General features: G+C 38.9%; 1 protein-coding gene across 1 annotated transcript in view; it reads left to right on the top strand.

Annotated features, from left to right (window-relative positions):
• The window catches only part of Pms2 (mismatch repair endonuclease PMS2), a 133505-nt gene that overhangs the window by 24922 nt on the left and 88016 nt on the right, over positions 1-20567 (top strand). Inside the window, exons 4-6 of the mRNA XM_067149397.2 lie at positions 12572-12711; positions 12788-12896; positions 15685-15885. Coding sequence (XP_067005498.2) covers positions 12572-12711; positions 12788-12896; positions 15685-15885 — 450 coding nt within the window. The remainder of the gene's footprint in view (positions 1-12571; positions 12712-12787; positions 12897-15684; positions 15886-20567) is intronic.

The following is a 20567-nucleotide window of genomic DNA, read 5'->3' on the forward strand; positions in this document are numbered from 1 at the left end:
AAAGGATGTTGCCAGTAATTGCCCAGGGGTATGCCAGTGAAATTCTTCAACTATTTGTACAACCCTTCAAGGATGAATATGGTGCTGAATTAATTTTCATCAGCGACAATGCTCGCCCTCATCAAGGGCATCAGTGAGGAACTTTGTGTGTGAGAGAGTTGGTTATCAACCATATAAATTGGCTACCTAATTAACCAGATATGAACTGCATTGAAACAGATTGAAGACAGGTGTGTTTGATCATCCACAAGCTCCACAGATACTCCCAGTCCTCATTAGAGTTGCCCGGATGGAATGGGGCCTTCTTCCACAAGATGATGTCAATGAACTTATCACAAGCATGCTACAGCATGTCATTGACCTAAATAGTGCCAGAGGAGGCCATACATACTAAGGCAGATTGAAGACCAATTTGACTAAAGAAGAAATTCATGCCCTAAAAACACTACGTCAAGATACAGAAACAATTATCCTACCCGCAGATAAAGGCAACGCTACGGTGATAATGACATGCACAGACTACACTCGGAAAATAGAACAATTACTCACCGATTCTACATACAGGAAAATTAGGAACCCTACCAACTGCATTAAGAACAAACTCCACACACTAGTAAAAAATTCCAGTATCCCAGCCAAAATACAGAAAAAGCTGATATCCTTGGACCCGATACCTCCAAAATTGTATGGCCTTTCTAAAATCCATAAAGAAGGCATACCTCTGCGACCTACCATGAGCGCTATAGGCTCTCCCACGCACGATATCGCCCGTTACCTAGCTGGACTACTTCAGCCACATACAGTACAGGAAACACTGAAACCTACGTGAAGGACTCCCGACATTTCATCCAGCTCCTTAAGGACCAATCAATTGAAAGTACGGACCTATTAGTAAGCTTTGACGTCACGTCGCTTTTCACCAAGGTGCCGCTAACAGAAGTATTTCCGCTTTTAGACCAGAAACTTCCAGAAGACCTGTCAACACTAGCTAAAGAATGCCTTAGCGCCACTTATTTCTATTTCAACAGGGAGTTCTACGAACAGACAGAAGGGGCCGCGATGGGATTGCCACTCTCTCCAATAATAGCAAACATGTATATGGAACACTTCGAACAGAAAGCCTTAGCTACATCTGCCCTGAAACCGAAATGTTTTCTCCGCTTTGTGGACGACACTTTTGTAATCTGGCCTCACGGGAGCAATAACCTACAGCTATTTCTCGATCATCTCAACTCCATACATGTAAATTTTCAGTTTACCATGGAAATAGAAGTAGACGGAAAACTACCGTTCCTGGATGTGCTAGTAATACGCAACCCCAATGGGACACTGAGTCGCGCAGTATACAGGAAACCCACTCACACAGATAGGTACCTACACACCTCGTCTCATCGTCACCCATCACAAAAGCAGGCTGTCCTAACATCACTGGTGAACAGGGCCATAGCGATATCTGACGCAGAGCACCTCGAGGAAGAGAAAGAACACCTCACGGAAACCCTTAGGAAAAATGGCTACTCGCTCAATAACATCCGACGAGTCCTTAAAAAATCAGAAGAGAACAGAGAAAAGGCCGCCGCAGGAGAAAACAACGGGAAAGAAGAACTGACCCGCCAGAAAACAGCGATACTGCCATACATTAAAAACACTACAGACAGGATTGGCAAGATACTGGACAAATACAACATAAAAACTATCTATAAACCTCACCGGAAGCTAGCCCGTTATCTACCACCAGTAAAAGACACAATAGAATTACAGGCCCCTGGAGTGTATCACATTGAATGTAGCTGCGGAGCTTGTTATGTAGGTGAGACAAAACGTCTGATCTCCACCCGCCTAAAAGAACATATCCGTCACACCAAGAACCAAAACACAGATATTTCAGCAGTAGCCAAGCATTCCTATGAAACTAGGCACGGAATATCATTTGACAAGACCAAGATCCTAGCAGCTATCCCTTGGAATCTGGAAAGGAAAATCTGCGAGGCTATCGTAATCAAGAAACATCCGAACAACATAAATTTAGAAGAAGGATATAAAATCAGTAATTCTTGGATGCCTATCATTCATAGTTTAAGACATACAGACCACAACATAAACACACGGGCCGCAACCCCATTACATAACAGCGCGGGCAAGTCCCCACTACCTGGCTGTGACACATACTTTCCAGAATCCTCACGAGACAGCCAGGGCTTATGTCAGCCAGAAAGGCTAGGATATAAAAGGCCAAGATCAAGGCCACTCTAGTAGTGTAATTTCTGCCTGGGAGACTGATTACCTCGGATCGAGTAGGGGTATTTCAGTCGCCTTGACAAAGAATACTGCAATGTATTCGAAACATCGGCAAACTGTACGTGATGTGCGTACAAGTACAACACGGTTCAACCCGGAAATTAAATTAAATAATTCTTCACACCGTGGAAGCTTCACTTCTAAGGAACCTTTACAAAAAAAAAAAAAAAAAAAAAAAAAAAAGCATAAGCAAATTGTAATTCATTGTTACTATTTGTTTGCATTAGATATTGGAAGAAAAGTATTCGAGTTTATAAAAGTTAACATTTACATGTTGTGTGTCTTTGTGATACAATAAACAACACTAGGCTAAGTTTTGTTGCAGCGAGTTTAATAATAACATTAATAATAATAATGTCCGCCTCTGTAGCGTAACGGTTAGTGTTATTAGCTGCCGTCCTCGGGGGCCCGGGTTCGATTCCCGGTACTGTCAGAAATTTAAAAAACTGGCAGGAGGGCTGGTATGTGGTTGATGTGGTACATGCAGCTCACCTCCAATGGGGGTGTGCCTGAAAAGAGCTGCACCACCTCGGGATGAGGACACGAATTTACTTACTTACTTACTTAATAATAATAATAATAATATTGGTTTTACCTTCCACTAAGTACTTTTACGGTTTTCATAGACACCAAGGTGCTGGAATTTAGTCCTGCAGGAGTTCTTTTACGTGTCAGCAAATCTACCGACACTAGGCTGATGTATTTGAGCACTTACAAATACTACCAGACTGTCAAGATCAGACCTGCCAAGTTGGGGTCAGAAGGCCAGCGCCTCAAACTTCTGAGCCACTCAGCCCGGCTGCAGCGATTTGGAGAGAATGGCTGAACTGATTAACATCATAAAGCATTCTGACATATTCTGATGAAAGCTCTTGGCCTGTAGATTTGCAGAGTGTTGTTAAAAGCATAAAAATTTTTTGCTGTATATTTTTAAATTATTAAAGAAAAATTTAGTATTATGATTGGCCAAAGAACTCGTCAGTACTTCAAGGCCAGCCAAACCGTGAGAGCTCTGAGACATGTGGTATGCGGAAGGGGGTAAGCACTCATGCGCAGTCAGATGTCTTCCTAGTCAGCTGTACTTCGCCTTCTTCCAGCCGGTGTTGTAGCGAGTCGCTTGGTCGAGAAGAAGCTATTCAGTGCAATTTTACTGTCTCTTTTGTAGTTTTCCTTGTGTTTGCTAGCTTAAAGTGATTTTGGATAAAGATAAACATTTCCCTCTTCATGTCGTCTCTTCCTGTATTTGTTATATAGAGTGATTTGACATTGAGGCTGTGAACTTCTTCCATTCTGGTAATTAGCGAAGTGAGTCAATCCTCCATGTCATTCTGATGTGCTAATTTTCAACAATGATTTGGCTGACATGATACTCATAACAAACCAGGAATAACTTTCAATTGTTAGTGAAATTCCATTCCAGTAGTTAGTAAAGTGAATTGATCCTCCATGTCATACCAATGTGCTAATTTTAATTATTTTTTTTGACAGTCTGTTTTACGTCACACCGACACAGATAGGTCTTATTGCGATGATGGGTTAGGAAAGAGCTAGAAGTGGGAAGGAAGCAGTTGTGGCATTAAGGTACAAGCATTTGCTTAGTGTGAAAATGGCAAACCACGGAAAATCATCTTCAGAGCTGCCGACAGTGGGGTTTGAACCCACTAATTCCCGAATACAAGCTCGCAGTTTTAGTTTTGATTTGACCGACATGATACTCATAAGTCTCATAACAAATCAGGAACAACTTTTAATTATTAATTAAATCATTGATGACCGGGCGAGTTGGCCGTGCGCGTAGAGGCGCGCGGCTGTGAGCTTGCATCCGGGAGATAGTAGGTTCGAATCCCACTATCGGCAGCCCTGAAAATGGTTTTCCGTGGTTTCCCATTTTCACACCAGGCAAATGCTGGGGCTGTACCTTAATTGAGGCCACGTCCACTTCCTCCCAATTCCTAGGCCTTTCCTATCCCATCGTTGCCATAAGACCTATCTGTGTCGGTGCGACGTAAAGCCCCTAGCAAAAAAAAAAAAAAAAAAAAAATCATTGATGTGTTCCAACAAAACAACACAAATGTCAAGAATGCATTTTTCATCGATGGTCCCCGGGGCACCAGAAAAACATTTTGAATATATAATACAAAGGTGCTTCAGTTTAGGGCTTCATTTTATATCAGTAATATGGACAGGGATAGTCGCTGTTTTGCTGTCCAGCGATTGAACCATGCACATTACATTCAAAATTCCCCTAAATTTAAGTGACAGTTCGGTGTCTGGATTAAAATTAAATTCCAAGCAGCTGACGATTTATGTTTAGCATGACTCAATATGGGATCAAGCTCCAATGGCAAATAGGCATTCATTAATGTGTGTGAATCATCATCTAAAATATATCATAGGTAATGACATTACATTCCTTCTAGTGGGAAAGTTATTGGGGGGTGATTTCATAAAGGTTTTGCTTGTTTTGCTTATCGCCAAACAATTATTTATAATTGTATTAAATACTCACTTCTTTGACCGCTTACAAAATATGCTGCTGACATAAAAATAATACCAGTATAAATGGGTCGTTATTGGACATTATAAATCTTCCAGCTAACTCATTCCTGGTGGCCAGCGTTTCACCCCAGTGTGTTAAGTTGGGCTCATCAGTTGGTAACTAGCACACCCACCAAGACGCATGGCTAGTGCATACCATGGAGGCGACTGCGCAGGCTACTTGGAGCCACCGGCAATGCTAATGCACTATGAGAAACTTTGTCTCTTTACCAAAAATTGATATCTGCCTGGCCATCAGATGATATAGACATTGATTCCCATAGGGAATACTTAAAAATCTACATAAAAATATGCAGGCAAACCCACAAAAAAATGGAATTCACTGCTTTTTTGCAAGAAATCAATAATAGTGACCACCCCTTTGTAGATGGTGATGGATCAAATGTTATTGAACTACCAGCCAGAATTTAGCACACGTTGATATCAGGATTGAAATTTATAGTAAAATCATACCTACCAACTTTCCCGATTTAGGCGGGAGACTCCCGATTTTCCACAGTTTTTCCCGCCTCCCGATTATTTTATTATTTCTCCCGATTTTTGCTTATTTTTTGGTGAACTTCAAAAATTTGTTTTCAAATCCCGCCATTTCAGCTTTTTTTTATGCCAGTGGCCGGCAGTCCTTCGCTCATTGGCCGCTTTCAAACGAAATATCGACGTTTATTAATGGGAGAAATGTGCGCGAATGTGTGATGATTATTGAAATCTGTATATCGCGACGCGTATATCGATTGTCAATCTCTCGTTCTCGCGTGCTATGTTCGTGTTCGTTCACATCAGTCTAGTCGATTCTAGAGATTCAGATTCTAGTCGCTAGATATGGTTTCATTTTTAGTAATTTAGTAACAGAATTTCAATGATAACGACTAGTAACTTTTCTAGGGATTTTAGGAGACATTTCCGACAAATTTTAATTTATCTCAATATAAATAAGAGTGTCTGTACATAGCTCAGAATTTAAAAAGAATAATAATATTTCTGTACCGGTCGTGACCACAGTAACAAGGAGAAATGCACGTTTTAATTTTCCGTAATGTCTGTCTGTCTGTATGTATGTACGCCCATCACAAGAAAACGGCTGAAGAGAATTTAACAAAAATCGGTATATAAAGTCGGGGAATAAGTCGCTACAATCTAGGCCATAAATAATTGTATTTATACTGAATGAAATGGTAGTTTAGGGGAAGGCCTAAAATTTCATTCTCAAATATTGTTATTATTGGCCCTATCAATAAAAACTACTTCATTAAAGTTATGAAAATTCCTATCATTTACGTCTTAACTTATACATTTTTACCGTACCGGCTATGATAAGATATATTCATGAATTTGGATTTTTGTTACCAAGTCCATATCAGCGCCGAACTACGAGAAAATGGGTGAACAGAAATGAATGAAAATCGGTATGTGAAGTTGGGAAGTAAGGAACTACAGTCTACGCTATAAATAATTTTGTTCACCCTGCTCGAAATGGTAGTTTAGGGGAAGGTGCCAAAAATTTAATTTTTAATTACCTATCTTATTGGCCATATTGAAAACTACTACATAACAAAAGTTATAGAGAGTACAATGTCTGGTTATTTATGTCTTATTCAGTTTTATCACACCGACTATAATAATATTGGTGGTGATGGTGATTAAATTGTGAAGATGATTATAAGAATGAGAAAAACGTCATGAAGGAACGATTACTTAAATAATAACACATAAAGTCATGAAGAAAGGACTCACTTTACATAAGATGCTGTAATATCGCAGAGTCGGAAGATAACTAAATGTGAAGACCTGCAATACAGAAAGCTCATAAAATTGATCAACAATAACATTACATTGACCATTATTTGTGATGATGTGCTTTGTGTATTCTGCTGGCATTTATCTCCGATATTACTGCTGCGTATCGAGTATAACATCCTGCCTGAATATTGGCGGGAAGTAGCTGGGGAGTTAGATCTCTCTCTTCTTAAGCATGCTATTCCTCTGGTTCATAAATTTTCTGATACTGCTGGTACATAACACACTGGATCGTCATAGTATTCCAGCTTTTTGATCCCTTCTCTGAGGCAGTGATTGGAATGAGCAGTGTGCATACTTCAATGCAATAATGACACAGGAGTGTTTTGCGGCTGTCTGCGGCCTGGTCATTCTGGAACTTTCATCTGTTAGATCGACACCGTAGTACTTTTTGTTAAAAGTGAGAAAATATGCTGTTTTCCATTTTATCGAATATTCCATATGACAGCATTACTTTTAATCGTGACATTTGTACTGACGTTATTGTATTGACCTATGTTGACTTCAGTTGGGAAAACTATAAGGATAGTCTTTCTGAGAATACTGTAGCGAAGCACGGGTACAACAGCTAGTTATTTGATACAAATAGCATTGAGCTTCACATGATCGCGCAGGCACTTGATGCAATATACCGTAATCTATGCATTTACTGAGTAATGGCATCTGAGTGCATGACTGATTCACACGTGTGGAACATGAGTTCATACTTTTTTCAGAAGGCTTATCAGAGGCCAATCATCTCACTCACATACTTTCTGTGAGGTAATAGAGATGTGGAATTTTTAGCCTTGTAGCCTCGTATAGCAGCAGTCGGGCTGTGAGACTGTAAGTGTTATAAATATATCATAGTACTGTATTGCACAAGTCATGTAGAATAAGCAGTTTTGACCAATTGTAGCTCCTGATTTCTCCTGATTTTTCCCGATTTTCACACCAGAATCTCCTGATTTTTGGTTTTGTAAAGTTGGCAGGTATGTAAAATATTCACTTCTGCAAAAGATGTTATAATTTTCTTGAAAGTTGCCATTCTTAATGAATTAATTAACATAACACCAGCCAAAGAAGAACTGCTACAAGAACTATGCAGTAAGCACCAATGCCAAATACTGTGCATACAGGAGACACATAAAAGTTGTGATATTCGCAGGCCAAAAATAGATGGAATGCGTCTCGCCATTGAAAGACCTCATGATAAATATGAAAGTGCTATTTTTGTTCATCCAGATATCCAGATTTCATCCACAGCATTCACAGAGGAAAACAACATTGAAATCCTTACTGTAGAAACAGCTAATTGCACCATTTCATCCCTTTATAAACCTGGTGCTCAATTCACTGTAAACAAACCACCCAATTTTGGAAACAAGCCTGTGCAAATTGTGATTGGTGATTTCAACAGCCATACTCCTCTTTGGGGCTATGACCATGAAGATGAGAATGGGACAGCAGTACAAGAATGGGCAGAAATAAGCCAGCTGACTTTAATCCATGATGCAAAGTTACCTGGATCCTTTAACAGTGGCAGGTGGAGGAGAGCTTACAATCCTGACCTCATATTTGGCAGCAGCAATATCAGCCAACAATGTGTAAAATCTGTCTGTTCCCCAATACCCAATACACAGCATAGACCAATAATGTGCCGAATATTTGCTGCTATAAGACCCCAGAAGGTTTCCTTTCGGAGGAGGTTTAATTTTAAGAAGGCAGACTGGTCAGGATTTGCGGAATTGCTGGACGCCGAAATATCTGCTATAGAACCAGTACCCAGTTACTATGACACCTTCACCACAACTGTAAAGAGATGCTCAAGGATGTCTATCCCCCGTGGCTGTCGAACATCTTATATCCCTGGGCTTACTTCAGATCAAGCCACCCTACTTGCAGAATACAGCAAATTATTTGAAGAACATCCTTGTAAGCAGGGAACAAGCCTATTTCCTCTATTAGAGAGACCAAAAGGGATCAGTGGATACAAACTATTGAAAACTTGGATCTGAAAAGGGACAGTCATAAAGCTTGGAGACTTCTGAGACGTCTAAGCAATGATCCAACCAAGACCACCGCACATCATAATATCACTGCTAACCAAATAGCACATCAGTTACTGCTGAACAGGAAGGCAACCCACAAATCAGAAAAACCGAAACTGCAGAGAGAAGAGCATGACGAGAGCGACGACCTATCATCATCATTCAGCATGGAAGAATTAGAGAAGGCTATCAAACAGAGTAAAAATGGAAAATCAGCTGGCTTGGATGATATACGAACTGAGCAAATTAAACACTTTGGCTTAATGACAAAGAAATGGATTCTCCAACTCTTCAATAACTGTTTGAGCAGAAACCAAATTCCAAAGATATGGCAGAAGAGTCGAGTGATTGCCTTGCTGAAACCTTTTAAGGAAGGGAATTATCCAAAGAATTTTAGACCAATTGTGCTACTATGTCACCTTTACAAACTCCTGGAAAGATTGATCTTAAATCGCATGTTACCTGTAATTGACCCATTACTTATACCTCAGCAATCTGGATTTCATCCTGGTAAAAGCTGTACTGGACAGTTATTAAACCCCACACAGTTTATAGAAGATGGGTTTGAGGCTCGTAAGGTGACAGGAGTTGTATTTGTCGACTTATCAGCAGCGTACGACACTGTCAGCCACCAGCTACTATTAGTCAAGGTCTACAATCTAACCAAGGACTTTAACCTAACAAGACTCATCGCCACTCTTTTGCAGAATCGCAGGTTCTTTGTTGATTTCCAAGAACAGCGTAGTCGATGGAGACTACAGAAAAAAGGTCTTCCGCAAGGAAGTGTGCTGGCTCCAATTCTGTTCAATATATACACAAACGACCAACCCATAGCCCCCAATTGCAGTAGCTTCTTGTATGCCGATGGCTTCGCTCTAGCCACTCAGAGAAGATATTTTGAAACAGTGGAGAACACCCTCATGGATGCCCTTAATGATCTTTCTAGATATTACAGCACAAACCAGCTTAAACTGAACCCCTCAAAGACACAAGTGTGTGCTTTTCATCTGAGAAACAGGGAAGCTACTCACAAATTAAAGATAGTATGGTCAGGAGTCGAACTGGAACACTGCGAGTCTCCAAAATATCTAGGAGTGACACTTGATAGATCTCTTACTTTCAAGAAGCACTGCATGAACTGCAAATCGAAAGTCTCCACCAGGAACAATCTTTTACGGAAACTGGCCGGATCACAGTGGGGTAGCCAACCTGACCATCCGAACTTCTGCAATGGCACTATGCTATTCTGCGGCAGAGTATGCGTGTCCTGTTTGGTATAATTCAACATATGCCAAACAGGTGGATATAGCTCTCAATGAAACTTGCAGAATTATAACAGGTTGTTTGAAATCCACTCCAGTTGAATGGCTCTACCACCTTGCAGGAATAGCACCTCCTTCTGTTCGAAGAGAAATAGCTGCAAACAAGGAAAGAAAGACAGTGGAACAGGAAAGGACCCATCCTCTATATGGGCATGAACCGCATCTGCAACGTTTAAAGTCAAGGAAGAGTTTTCTCACAACCTCAAAGGAACTTAGAAGCACTACTGAAAAAGCCAGGTTGCAATTATGGAGGGCTACATCCTACCTTCCTCCTGGCTGGATAAGATTTTCTGAAACTCTACCTCCTGGCTACGACGAAGAATGGATGACCTGGAAGTCCCTGAATAGACTGAGATCTGGAGTTGGCAGATCCAAGGTTAATTTGGCAAGATGGGGCTACATAGATCAAGAAAAAATCCAATGTGACTGCGTAGAAGACCAGACCGTCCAACATATGCTCCAGTGTCGACTATGTCCAGCCTCCTGCACAGAAGATGAACTATGTCTGTCTGTTAGGTCATCAGCCCAGAGGCTGGTTGGATCCTCAAATAGCACCACCAAAGGTTATGCGGTTATAAGTAAATCCCAAAAACCAATGGCAGCACCAAAATGAGGCGTACTAGGCAAGATGAGGAGTGAGGTAGTTTGCCATTGCTTTCCTCACTGGGTATGAAAGTACTATTGCAGCACGACTGACCCTATGAGCAGCACCTTCCATAACACTCAGATGCACTACTCATGCTCTGAATGTCATTACTCAGCACTACCCATACCCCAGCAACTTCCACATTGTCACAGCCATGGATGTTGACGGGGACTTCGGTGGAAGCTACACTTTACTCTGGTCTGTGCCAAAAGATGGATGCAAAAGTACTGGATCCATCAAGAAATGACAGCAGGCAGAGATGAGCTATATCAAGCATCAAAAAATGCATTGGAAGTGGCCAAGTTTTGGGCAAATAAGTAATATAGTAATTATAACTGTGTACAACATATATGTTTCTGATACGAGAATAATAATAATAATAATAATAATAATAATAATAATAATAATAATAATAATAATAATAATACTAATAATAATTAATTTGAAAGTCGTTGGGCTTATACCTGGTAGTTTAAAACCATACACTAGCATCACCAGATTAATACTGAATATGAAAGTTAGCTACTTCAGTTTCCTACATAATTCTTGAATTCCTTAAAGTTAATAGTTAATATACCTCCACATATTCTAAAAATTTGAGCCATAGTTATGCTCCTGAAAATTCTGAATATTTCCTAACGGCTCCTAAACGGAACCAGATTAGGGCCTAATTGTTAGGTATGTATGAAAATTGTTTAGATTTGCAAATAATAAGTGATGATAAAGCTGGAAAGAGAGCTCTAATCCCTCGAATTGACATAAACAACATCCGATAAAACACTTCCATTTTCTTTCAAGAGGCATCAATTTCCGGTTCACTTGGTATTTTGTATCACGATCAACAAACGTCAAGGGATGTGAAGGTCTCCCCAGCCAGTTTGCAGCCATGGGCAGTTAAATGTTGCAATGTCAAGGGAGTGATGTTTTAAAGTTGCAGTAGTGCCAAAAGGTAATTGTGCAACGAACATACCAAGAAATTGGCTGCTCAGTTTGGGTCATGTAGCTATCAGCTTGAATTTGGGAATTAGTGGGTTCGAACCCCACTGCCGGCAGCCCTGAACGTGATTTACAAGTTATAAATCTCATTATAAAGCCGTATTAGTAAATGCTGGAGCTCTACCTTAATTAAGGCCACGGTCACTTCCTTTCCACTTAAAGCCATTTCCTATCCCATCGTTGCTGTAAGACCTATCTGTGTTGGTGCAAGATAAAGAAAATTGTAAAAATATAAAAGTACAAGGAATGTTGTATATAAGGAAATCCTTCAATAAATATATACCCCATTAATCGCCATGTCGTGACGGGTTTCAGCTAGTATATTGTGATTTTATTATTGCATTACATCCTTCATATTCCAAAAAAATAATGTCCAGTGTATATATCTTGACCATTGATTCTGGCAAATATGAGTTTTATGTAGTTGAAAGAGTAGTTACCAGTGTGTCTCCTCTTCCTCAAGTCTGACAATTGGGTCATTGTAAGTTTATAATCATTGGCAATCTTCATTGATGTTATCTTGAGTTTTATAACATAGCAAGCACCTTGTACAAGACCTATAAATGTCAATATTCAAATATTTAGTAGAAAATGAATTCTTGATTTTGGTATTGAAGTAGTGGTGCCTTATCAAACCTGGATGTTGGCAGCTTAAGGGATAACTGATAAGGTATATTTCTCTAAAATTTAATTATGGTTACCAGTTTCTTCTTGCTCCTCTTCCAGGCGTTAGCAAATTTGTATAGCTTTTCTTTTTTAAATATAAATGTTGGTATCTGACTACACCTGTTGTTGCTAAACTAAGGAAATCTCACTGTATATAATATTTCAGAATGGTTATACTGTTGACTTTTTTTTAAAAATGTGATCCATTGTGGTCTTTGAGAAATATTTTAAACCTTTATTTCTATTTGTGTTTTTTTTAGATTGGCACTACTGTATCTCTTCAAAACTTATTTTATACCTTGCCAGTCAGACAGAAGGAATTTCACCGGAATTTGCGTCGTGAATTTGGAAAAATGGTCCAGATTCTGTATGCTTATTGCTTGGTATCTACAGGTGTGAAGTAAGTGGTTATCAGTTTAGAAAAGGAATTGTCAATCACAGAAAAGAGTATTTATTTTTGATATATTTTGTTTTAGGATACTGTGCACCAACCAAGTGAAGAAAGGTGCTCGAGCAACTGTAGTTTCCACTCAGGGAAGTCCAACTGTCAAGGAGAATATTATAAGTGTGTTTGGAGCGAAACAGGTTTGTTACTTTAGTTTATATTATTATGAAATATGTACAATTCTGTTATATTATTCTCCATAATTATGAATTTGTTTGGGGATTTTCATCTGACCTTCATGAACTATTTTTTAATATTTCAAAATTTTGTGTATCCAATACAGTCTAGAACTCTTAACTTGTCTGCATCTTGTTTACAATATTTACACGAACAATTATTCTTTCTTATGTAGGCAGTATTGATAATGTCAGAACAGAACAGAATTTAAACTTAATTTCAGAGTCTTTATGGAATTACTCTGTACAGTAAAACCTCAATGAATCGTTATTCAAGGAGGGGGGTGGGGGTTGCCGATGGATGCTGGTAAACAATAAATGTGGATAACATAAAAATTGGAGAAACCAAAATGATAACAAAATAAGTGTACTGTATTTGGGTATTTTTCTTTATGTAAACCTTACACTATACATAGAGCATTAAAATATTGCGACCACAATATACACGATGAAAATAAAAAGCATGATTTTTATGCCATTTTTCACTTTTCTTTACATCTCATAATAATGGAAAACCTTTAAGGTCAGTTCTCTTATTGCAAATTAATACTATAAGGCTGTGAGCTTGCATCGGGGAGATAGTGGGTTTGAATCCCACTGTCGGCAGTCCTGAAGATGGTTTTCAGTGGTTTCCCATTTTCACACCATGCAAATGCTGGGGCTATACCTTAATTAAGGCCATGGCTGCTTCCTTCCAACTCCTAGTCTTTCCTATCCCATCGTTGCCAAAAGATGTGTCGGTGCGAGGTAAAACCACTAGCAAAAAAAAACTCATAAGGGGTTATTATGGCGATAACCTGCATTTTCAGCAAAATACAAACAATTTCAAAGAATTTTTCATTATTTAGAATTGAGAAAGAAATTGTTTAGACTTCATTTGTTCTTTACTATAGGCCTACATACGACATGACATTATTGGGAACTTGGTGTACATTCAGTTCAACATCTGCAAATTGTATCATCAGTTTATGGAAAATATTAATAACAATCATGGACACATTGTAATCATGAACATGAAGTTGGCTCTCAGCTGATGAACCATAATCGTTGCATGCTCATATGCTATTTGCTACAGAGGACAGGGGTTGATGGTATTTTCTTGGGAAGGGAGGCACCATTGCAGAGGCTTTTTTTCTTAATAGCAGTGTTTGTAATCTTTTGTCAATTTTTAGATTAGGCCTACAGTGTGAGTTGTGGTTAAATTTAAAATTTGGTGTTTATACTGGAAAGCAATAAAGGAAGAAATTTGTGTAATGTTGTTCTGCGCTTCAAATGTATCCTCTTCTTTGTATTGTCATGTTTGTTTCTATCTTCTTTGCTGGGTAACAGTATTGAAACTAATACTAGTCTAGTTATTTAACAGATTGCTGTAATTTTACAGATCGCTGTAATATTGGTTAGGTTATGTACATTCATTTATATACACATAATATTTTAATTTCATTTACATCTCTCATGTAGGCCTAATAAAATATCAAAACAGAATATAGGTAGTAATTTCTATTTCTTCAAGTAATTAATGCTAGAGAATGCTAATTTTAATACATATCAGTTTTGTTATAAGCAGGAAAAAAATGGTATTATTTTGTATCTCTCTCATTTCATTACTTGCTCCTTTTAGTTAAAAATCAAGCTATTTGATTCCTACTCTGAGGCGCTGATTGGAATGACCAGTGAACACACCTAACAGAAAATGGCAGAGGAGTATTTATGGCTGGTCATTCCAGCTTGGGAACTTGGTTCTGTTAGAATGCCAGCATAGTACTGTTAGTGAAAAGTGAGAAACTGTACTGTTTTTAACTTGATCGGGCATTTCATAATATAGCATTGACTTTTAACTGCAACATTCCATTACAAGTTATAAATCTCATTATCAAACCGTATTGGATTTCAGAATAAGAAGGATAAAACCATTTAATATAAATATAAAGGATTATTGTGTATTGGAAAGGTGGTTTTATTAATATAATAACTTCTTATGCAACATTCCAGTCGGTTAATATTGTTTTCTGACAAAAATTCTGACTGTCATTGTAATGATCTATGTCGAGTTCAGATTAATGTTTGTCTTTGTCTGTTACAGCATCACAGGAAAGTGACTGGGTGGGTTTTAATGAAATTTGATACTTCAGTTTTTGAAAAATGGTCGAGTAGGATCTTTGCCATAAGTTGTTAAAAAATTTCACCAGAATGGGGTGCTTCAGAAAGGGCGTAAAGAATAAAACTTGAAGTATCTCTCTTACAGTTAGTTTTGCATGAAAATAGCTTGTGGCAAACTTTAGTTATATACCTTCTTTTCCGATACAGTAAAAAAAATAAGGAAAATATTAGTAGCAGTCATGTGAAAGTACAAGAACTGGTAACTAGTTCTATAGACTGTGAAGAGAGTTGCTGTGGAGTTTGTTACAGCAACGTTTTAAAGGCTTTGTACACCTGCCAGTATTTTTTAGTATTATCTTGATACTTTGCTTTCTTTTATACCAGAAGAAAGAGATCAAATCAAGATCAGCAATAATGCAGAAAAAAAAAGTTCATAGGGCCCCAGAGAGGAAGGAAACAAGTACGCCATGACAAACAAACTGCTGGCAGAGAGAGGCATGCCCATTTATGTGCCTCAGAATCTGGTAAACAATGTGAGGGGAGGCCAAAATTGTAATCTTGCACATGATAAGTAACTGCCCCGTCAACGACGGGTGCTACAGCCAGTCATTTACAGTATATAATTTGTTAACCATCTGCATTTCTGCTGCAGGTAGCCAGTTTAATGGAAATATCACAGAAGAGCCCAAGTTCTGAAGTATTACAAGAATTAGGAATATCTCAAAACATTGCATGTGATGAAAATCCTTTCAAATTGGAGGGCTTTGTTTCATCATGTGCTCATGGCCAGGGTCGAAGTGCAGGAGACAGACAATTCTTCTATGTTAATTCTAGACCATGTGAACCACATAAGGTGAGCTGTATACCATTATCTCAGAAATTATATATCTTACTAAGTATTCTGGTTGCAAAATGTGTCAGTATAATGAGTAGGGAAAGGACTTTTAGGTGTTAAAATAATTTAAACATTTATTTTTATGTGTTAAAGAGTTTAAAAAATACTTGCCAAAAAGCTGTGCTGAGTAGCTCACACGGTAGTGTGCTGGCCTTCTGAGCCCAGCTTGGCAGGTTTGATCCTGGCTCAGTGTGGTGGTGTTTGAAGGTGCTCGAATATGTCACTCTCATGTTGGTTGATTACTGGCACGTGAAAAACCTCCTATGGGACAAAATTCTGGCACCTTGGCATGTCCAAAAAAATCATTAAAATGTGGTTAGTGCGACAAAAATCCGACAGGGGATTCATGGAAATATTTGAAAAGAGCAGGAACTAAATTAGCTGGAACAACAATTTTGGGGTCTCTGCGACCACGAGCAGGACAACACAGGACACCATTCTTAATGACATAGGGTTTGACATGTTCACCAGACTTAATCCTGTCAATAATAGCCTTCAATTCAGGGTCGTCCTCCTGATATTTACAAATATCTTTGAAAAGGAAAGGGGAATTGGTCAAAACTGCATTAACAAAGGTCGAAACTTGTTCAGGAGAGGGATCTGCAGGCTCTGATTGAGGTGTATTCAAAACTAGAGAGAAAATCCGTAAACACTTCATTTGGAAATCTATGGATGGTGAAATCCGCACCATGGTCAATCTTGTAAAACCTGTACAGTAACATTAGAAAACCCGCTCCTAATACCCACCTTGGTCTGTTGTCATCTGAGCAAGCTTCTCGCCCGATGGAGGACTATTTATAGACTACATCGGACCATTTCTGTGATCACGGACCAGCCATCATTTCATACTTGTGTGTGTTGATGCGTTCTCGCGTTTTACGTGGCTGTTTCCTACTCGCATAGCTAATGCTAATACTACTATTTCTTGCTTGAAACAGATCTTTGCTTCATTTGGACCCTGTCAATTTCAGGTGAGTGATAATGCTAGAGCTTTTATCTGTGCAGTTCCGTAATTTCTGCTTTGACCTATCTATTTCTCATGTGACTACCACCCCTTATTATCCCAGGCCTAATTATGCTGAAAGAGTCAATCGAAATTTAAGATCTGCTCTTATTGCCTACCATTCTTCTGACCATTCTAAGTGGGATTCATCACTTAATTGGTTATCAACTGCCAGGGTAGAACATCCTACTGAGAATGTGACGAGCTTCAAATTGAAAAGCTGAGATGCGTATTGCCCAACCGGTCCTTCTTGGTCTGGTCAGTACCCAACTCAGCACCTGATTATCAGTTTCAAGATCAAATGGGAGGTGTTCGAGGTACATTCTGAATCTTTCCAAATAGAAAACAACAGCTAAGGCTTCTAATTCATAGATTGAATAATTGAGTTCAGCAGGATTGAGACTATGGGAAGCATAAGAAATTGGATGACGTCCATCTTCAAATTCCTGAAGGAGCACACCAGATATACCAGTAGATGAGGCATCAGTCTGGAGAATGAAACATTTAGAAACATCTGGCGTCGCCAGCACAGTTGCATTACATAAGGTAGATTTCAAATCATAGAAAGCTTCAAGTTGAGCATCACCCCATTCAAATTTAGCATCTTTCTTCCTCAAGGCATTTAATGGAGCTGCTCTTTCAATAAAATTGGGGATGAATTTACGGAAGAAATTGACCATGCCAACAAACCTAGCTACAGCCTTGACATCTTTAGGGGTTGGGAAATTTTGAATCGCTGCAGTACGAGATTGGTCAGTCGAAACACCTTTTTCAGGCACAATATGTCCTAAGAAGGACATCTGGAGCTGCGCAAAAGTAAGGGTCAGTCCTGCTTTACGGAGTCTTTCAAGGACTTCATTGAGATGAACGAGGTGTTCTTCTAAAGTTTCATTAAAAATTACTAAATCATCCTAATAATTGTAAACAAATTTGAATTTAATGTCTGACAACACGTTATCCAGCAGCCGGTACACACTCAAATTCATAGAGGTTCCAGTCAGTGGCAAAAGCCGTGAGATGCTTGGATTCCTCAGCAAGAGGTATCTGATAATACGCCTGATTCAAATCAAAAATGGTAAAAATTTTGGCATTAGCAAACCAAGAGAAACAAGAGTGTAAGTTGGGAAGAGGAACAGATTGAAGCACAACTCTCTTATTCAACATTCTATAATCTACTACAGGCCAGAAGCCACCCTGTGGTTAAAGGACGAGAAATACAGGAGAAGAGTACACAGATTTAGAAGGACATATTACACCATCAGCAAGCATTTGGTCGATGATAACCTTAAGGGCTTTCATCTTGGGAGGCGACAACCGGTACGGAGGAGAACGAACAGGTACATTATCAGTTACTTCAGTTTTATATTCCAAAACATTGGTTACCCCTAACTTATTGCTAAACACATCAGGAAATTTATCACAAAGATTTCCAAGTTGGTTGGCTTGATTCTCAGGTAAATGACTAAAGTCGAATGCTTTGGGTTCACTCGTGTCCTCAGGGACAGCACTGACATGATAAGGAAGAATATGAGAACTACTACACAATTTAAAAACTCTAACAGAAAATTTAAACTGGAACTCGTTGTACTGAAGATCCAAAATCATGCCTGTTTTGGCAATAAAATTTGCACCCAGAATAAAAGGACAAGATAAATCTCTCGCCACTAGCACGAGCATTTTCCACGTGAAATTAAGGATTCTAATTTTCACATTCAGACTTCCAATCACATTCAGTGAATTAGAGTTAGCCGTATGGCAGGTTAAAGACATAGGTTTTAAAGAAGGGAACTTACAGACAGATTTTACAGAGTTATACAAATTTTCGCTCATTAAGGTGAGGCTACTTCCAGAATCAACTAAAGCACAAACAGGTTCATTGTTCACTTCTAGGCATAGCTATCACAACTCTGTGATCTCCTTCGAAAGATTCACTGGAGAGGGCTGTTACATCTACCAACGTTTTCCTGTTACCTTTCTCGACCAAAATGTAATCTATCAGAGTTTTGATTTTGTTATCCCAACTATATCTTGTTATCTTCTGACTGTCTTTCTTTCAAAATCATCTGTTAACCAATGATCAGCTCATTTCTTCTGCGAAAGTCTACCAAAATATCTCCAGCCTTGTTTCTCTTCCCATATCCAAATGGACCTATAATCTCTTCATCTCCTTTTCTTTCCTGACCTACTTGGGCATTCATGTCCCCTATGATCACAACTTGTTTGTTCTGTATTTGGCCTTCCAGATATTCAAGGTATTTCTCTAGATCCGTATCTGTATTTCCTGTTTGTGGAGCATACCCTTGAATTATATCTGTAACACCAGTTTCAAGTCTCAGTCTGACCTTAATCAACTTGTCATTTATGTTTTCCACCAATTCTAGGTATTCCTTTAGGTCTTTTCTAATTATGAGACCTACACCATTTTTAACTTCTTTTCTTCCACTATAGTATAAGGTGTATCCTTTCTTTAGTTTCCTCTCACCTTTTCCTTTCCACTTGGTCTCACTGATTCCCAGCAATGCTATATCTTTGTCAACCATAAAATCTACAATTTCTTCCACTTTTCCTGTTAGTGTCACTACATTGATGGTCGCTATCTTGATGTATTTAGTTGCTGATCGCCCATTTCTCACATTTCTCCCAACATCACAAAAATTGCACGTTGTTTGTGGGGAACGCCCTAGCATTTTGCATATCGCTTGTGGTGAACACCCTAGCATTTTCCGAGGCTGAAGTACATTTGTCATCATATAGGCTTTTATTACAATGGGTTCGCCACTCCCAAAGGCATTTTAGAGTTACTGCCAGCCGAAACTTGTAAGCTGCTCCTAACATGGAGAACAGACGCCTTTTGTAGCCGCTCCTCTGGAGTACAGATGCTACAGTTTATATGGGATTTCAGTGGCATTTCTTCCACTGAGGGCCCATTTCCCTTCTATAAGGACTCCTCCGTCCTTAGCCGTTGATCCTTATAGTGGGTCAGGCTATTTACCGTCACTCAACACTCGGTGTGAAGACAATGACTGTATGGTTTACTACATTACCATAGCAGATTAACAGCCAGACTTGAATTATACCCTGAAGGAAAAATAACCGAAATAAAAGTTTTATTTCTTCCTTGTTTGTAGGAACCCAGTCCCTCTCTCTACTTACAGGAATGGCTAAAATGGACTGCTGAGTGTACAGATTAGTTTGTTCTGCAATAAGTTTGCTCAGTTCATCATCAATGAAATGCTCATATATTTTGTCCAGTTCTTTTTTATTTAAAAGTTCATCCTGGATTCTGCTTTGGTATGCAGCTGGAAGTTGGGGTCTCCTACATCCCCTTACATCCCAATCAATATATGGAGTGGAAGAAAAACCATTCTCACTTTCTGACTCGCTACTCTCATCAGGGCTTGAACTCAGCACCTGTCCATGTCATCTAGACAGTAGGCCTACTCCGATAGAAGCACTCGTGCTTGGAGCATCTAATAGCGGGATAGTTTCGCCATTACTTTCCAAATTACAATCATTGCATCTATCTTCTTCACTGAATTCAAGAATATCCCGTATATCATCACTCGGAAGATCTACAATTCTTTTGGATATGTTCACAACAAAGAGGAAACACTGTGTAGAATTAAAACATTAAATC

This window comes from Anabrus simplex, chromosome 1 (assembly GCF_040414725.1).
Source record: "Anabrus simplex isolate iqAnaSimp1 chromosome 1, ASM4041472v1, whole genome shotgun sequence".
NCBI classification, from domain to species: Eukaryota; Metazoa; Arthropoda; class Insecta; order Orthoptera; family Tettigoniidae; genus Anabrus; species Anabrus simplex.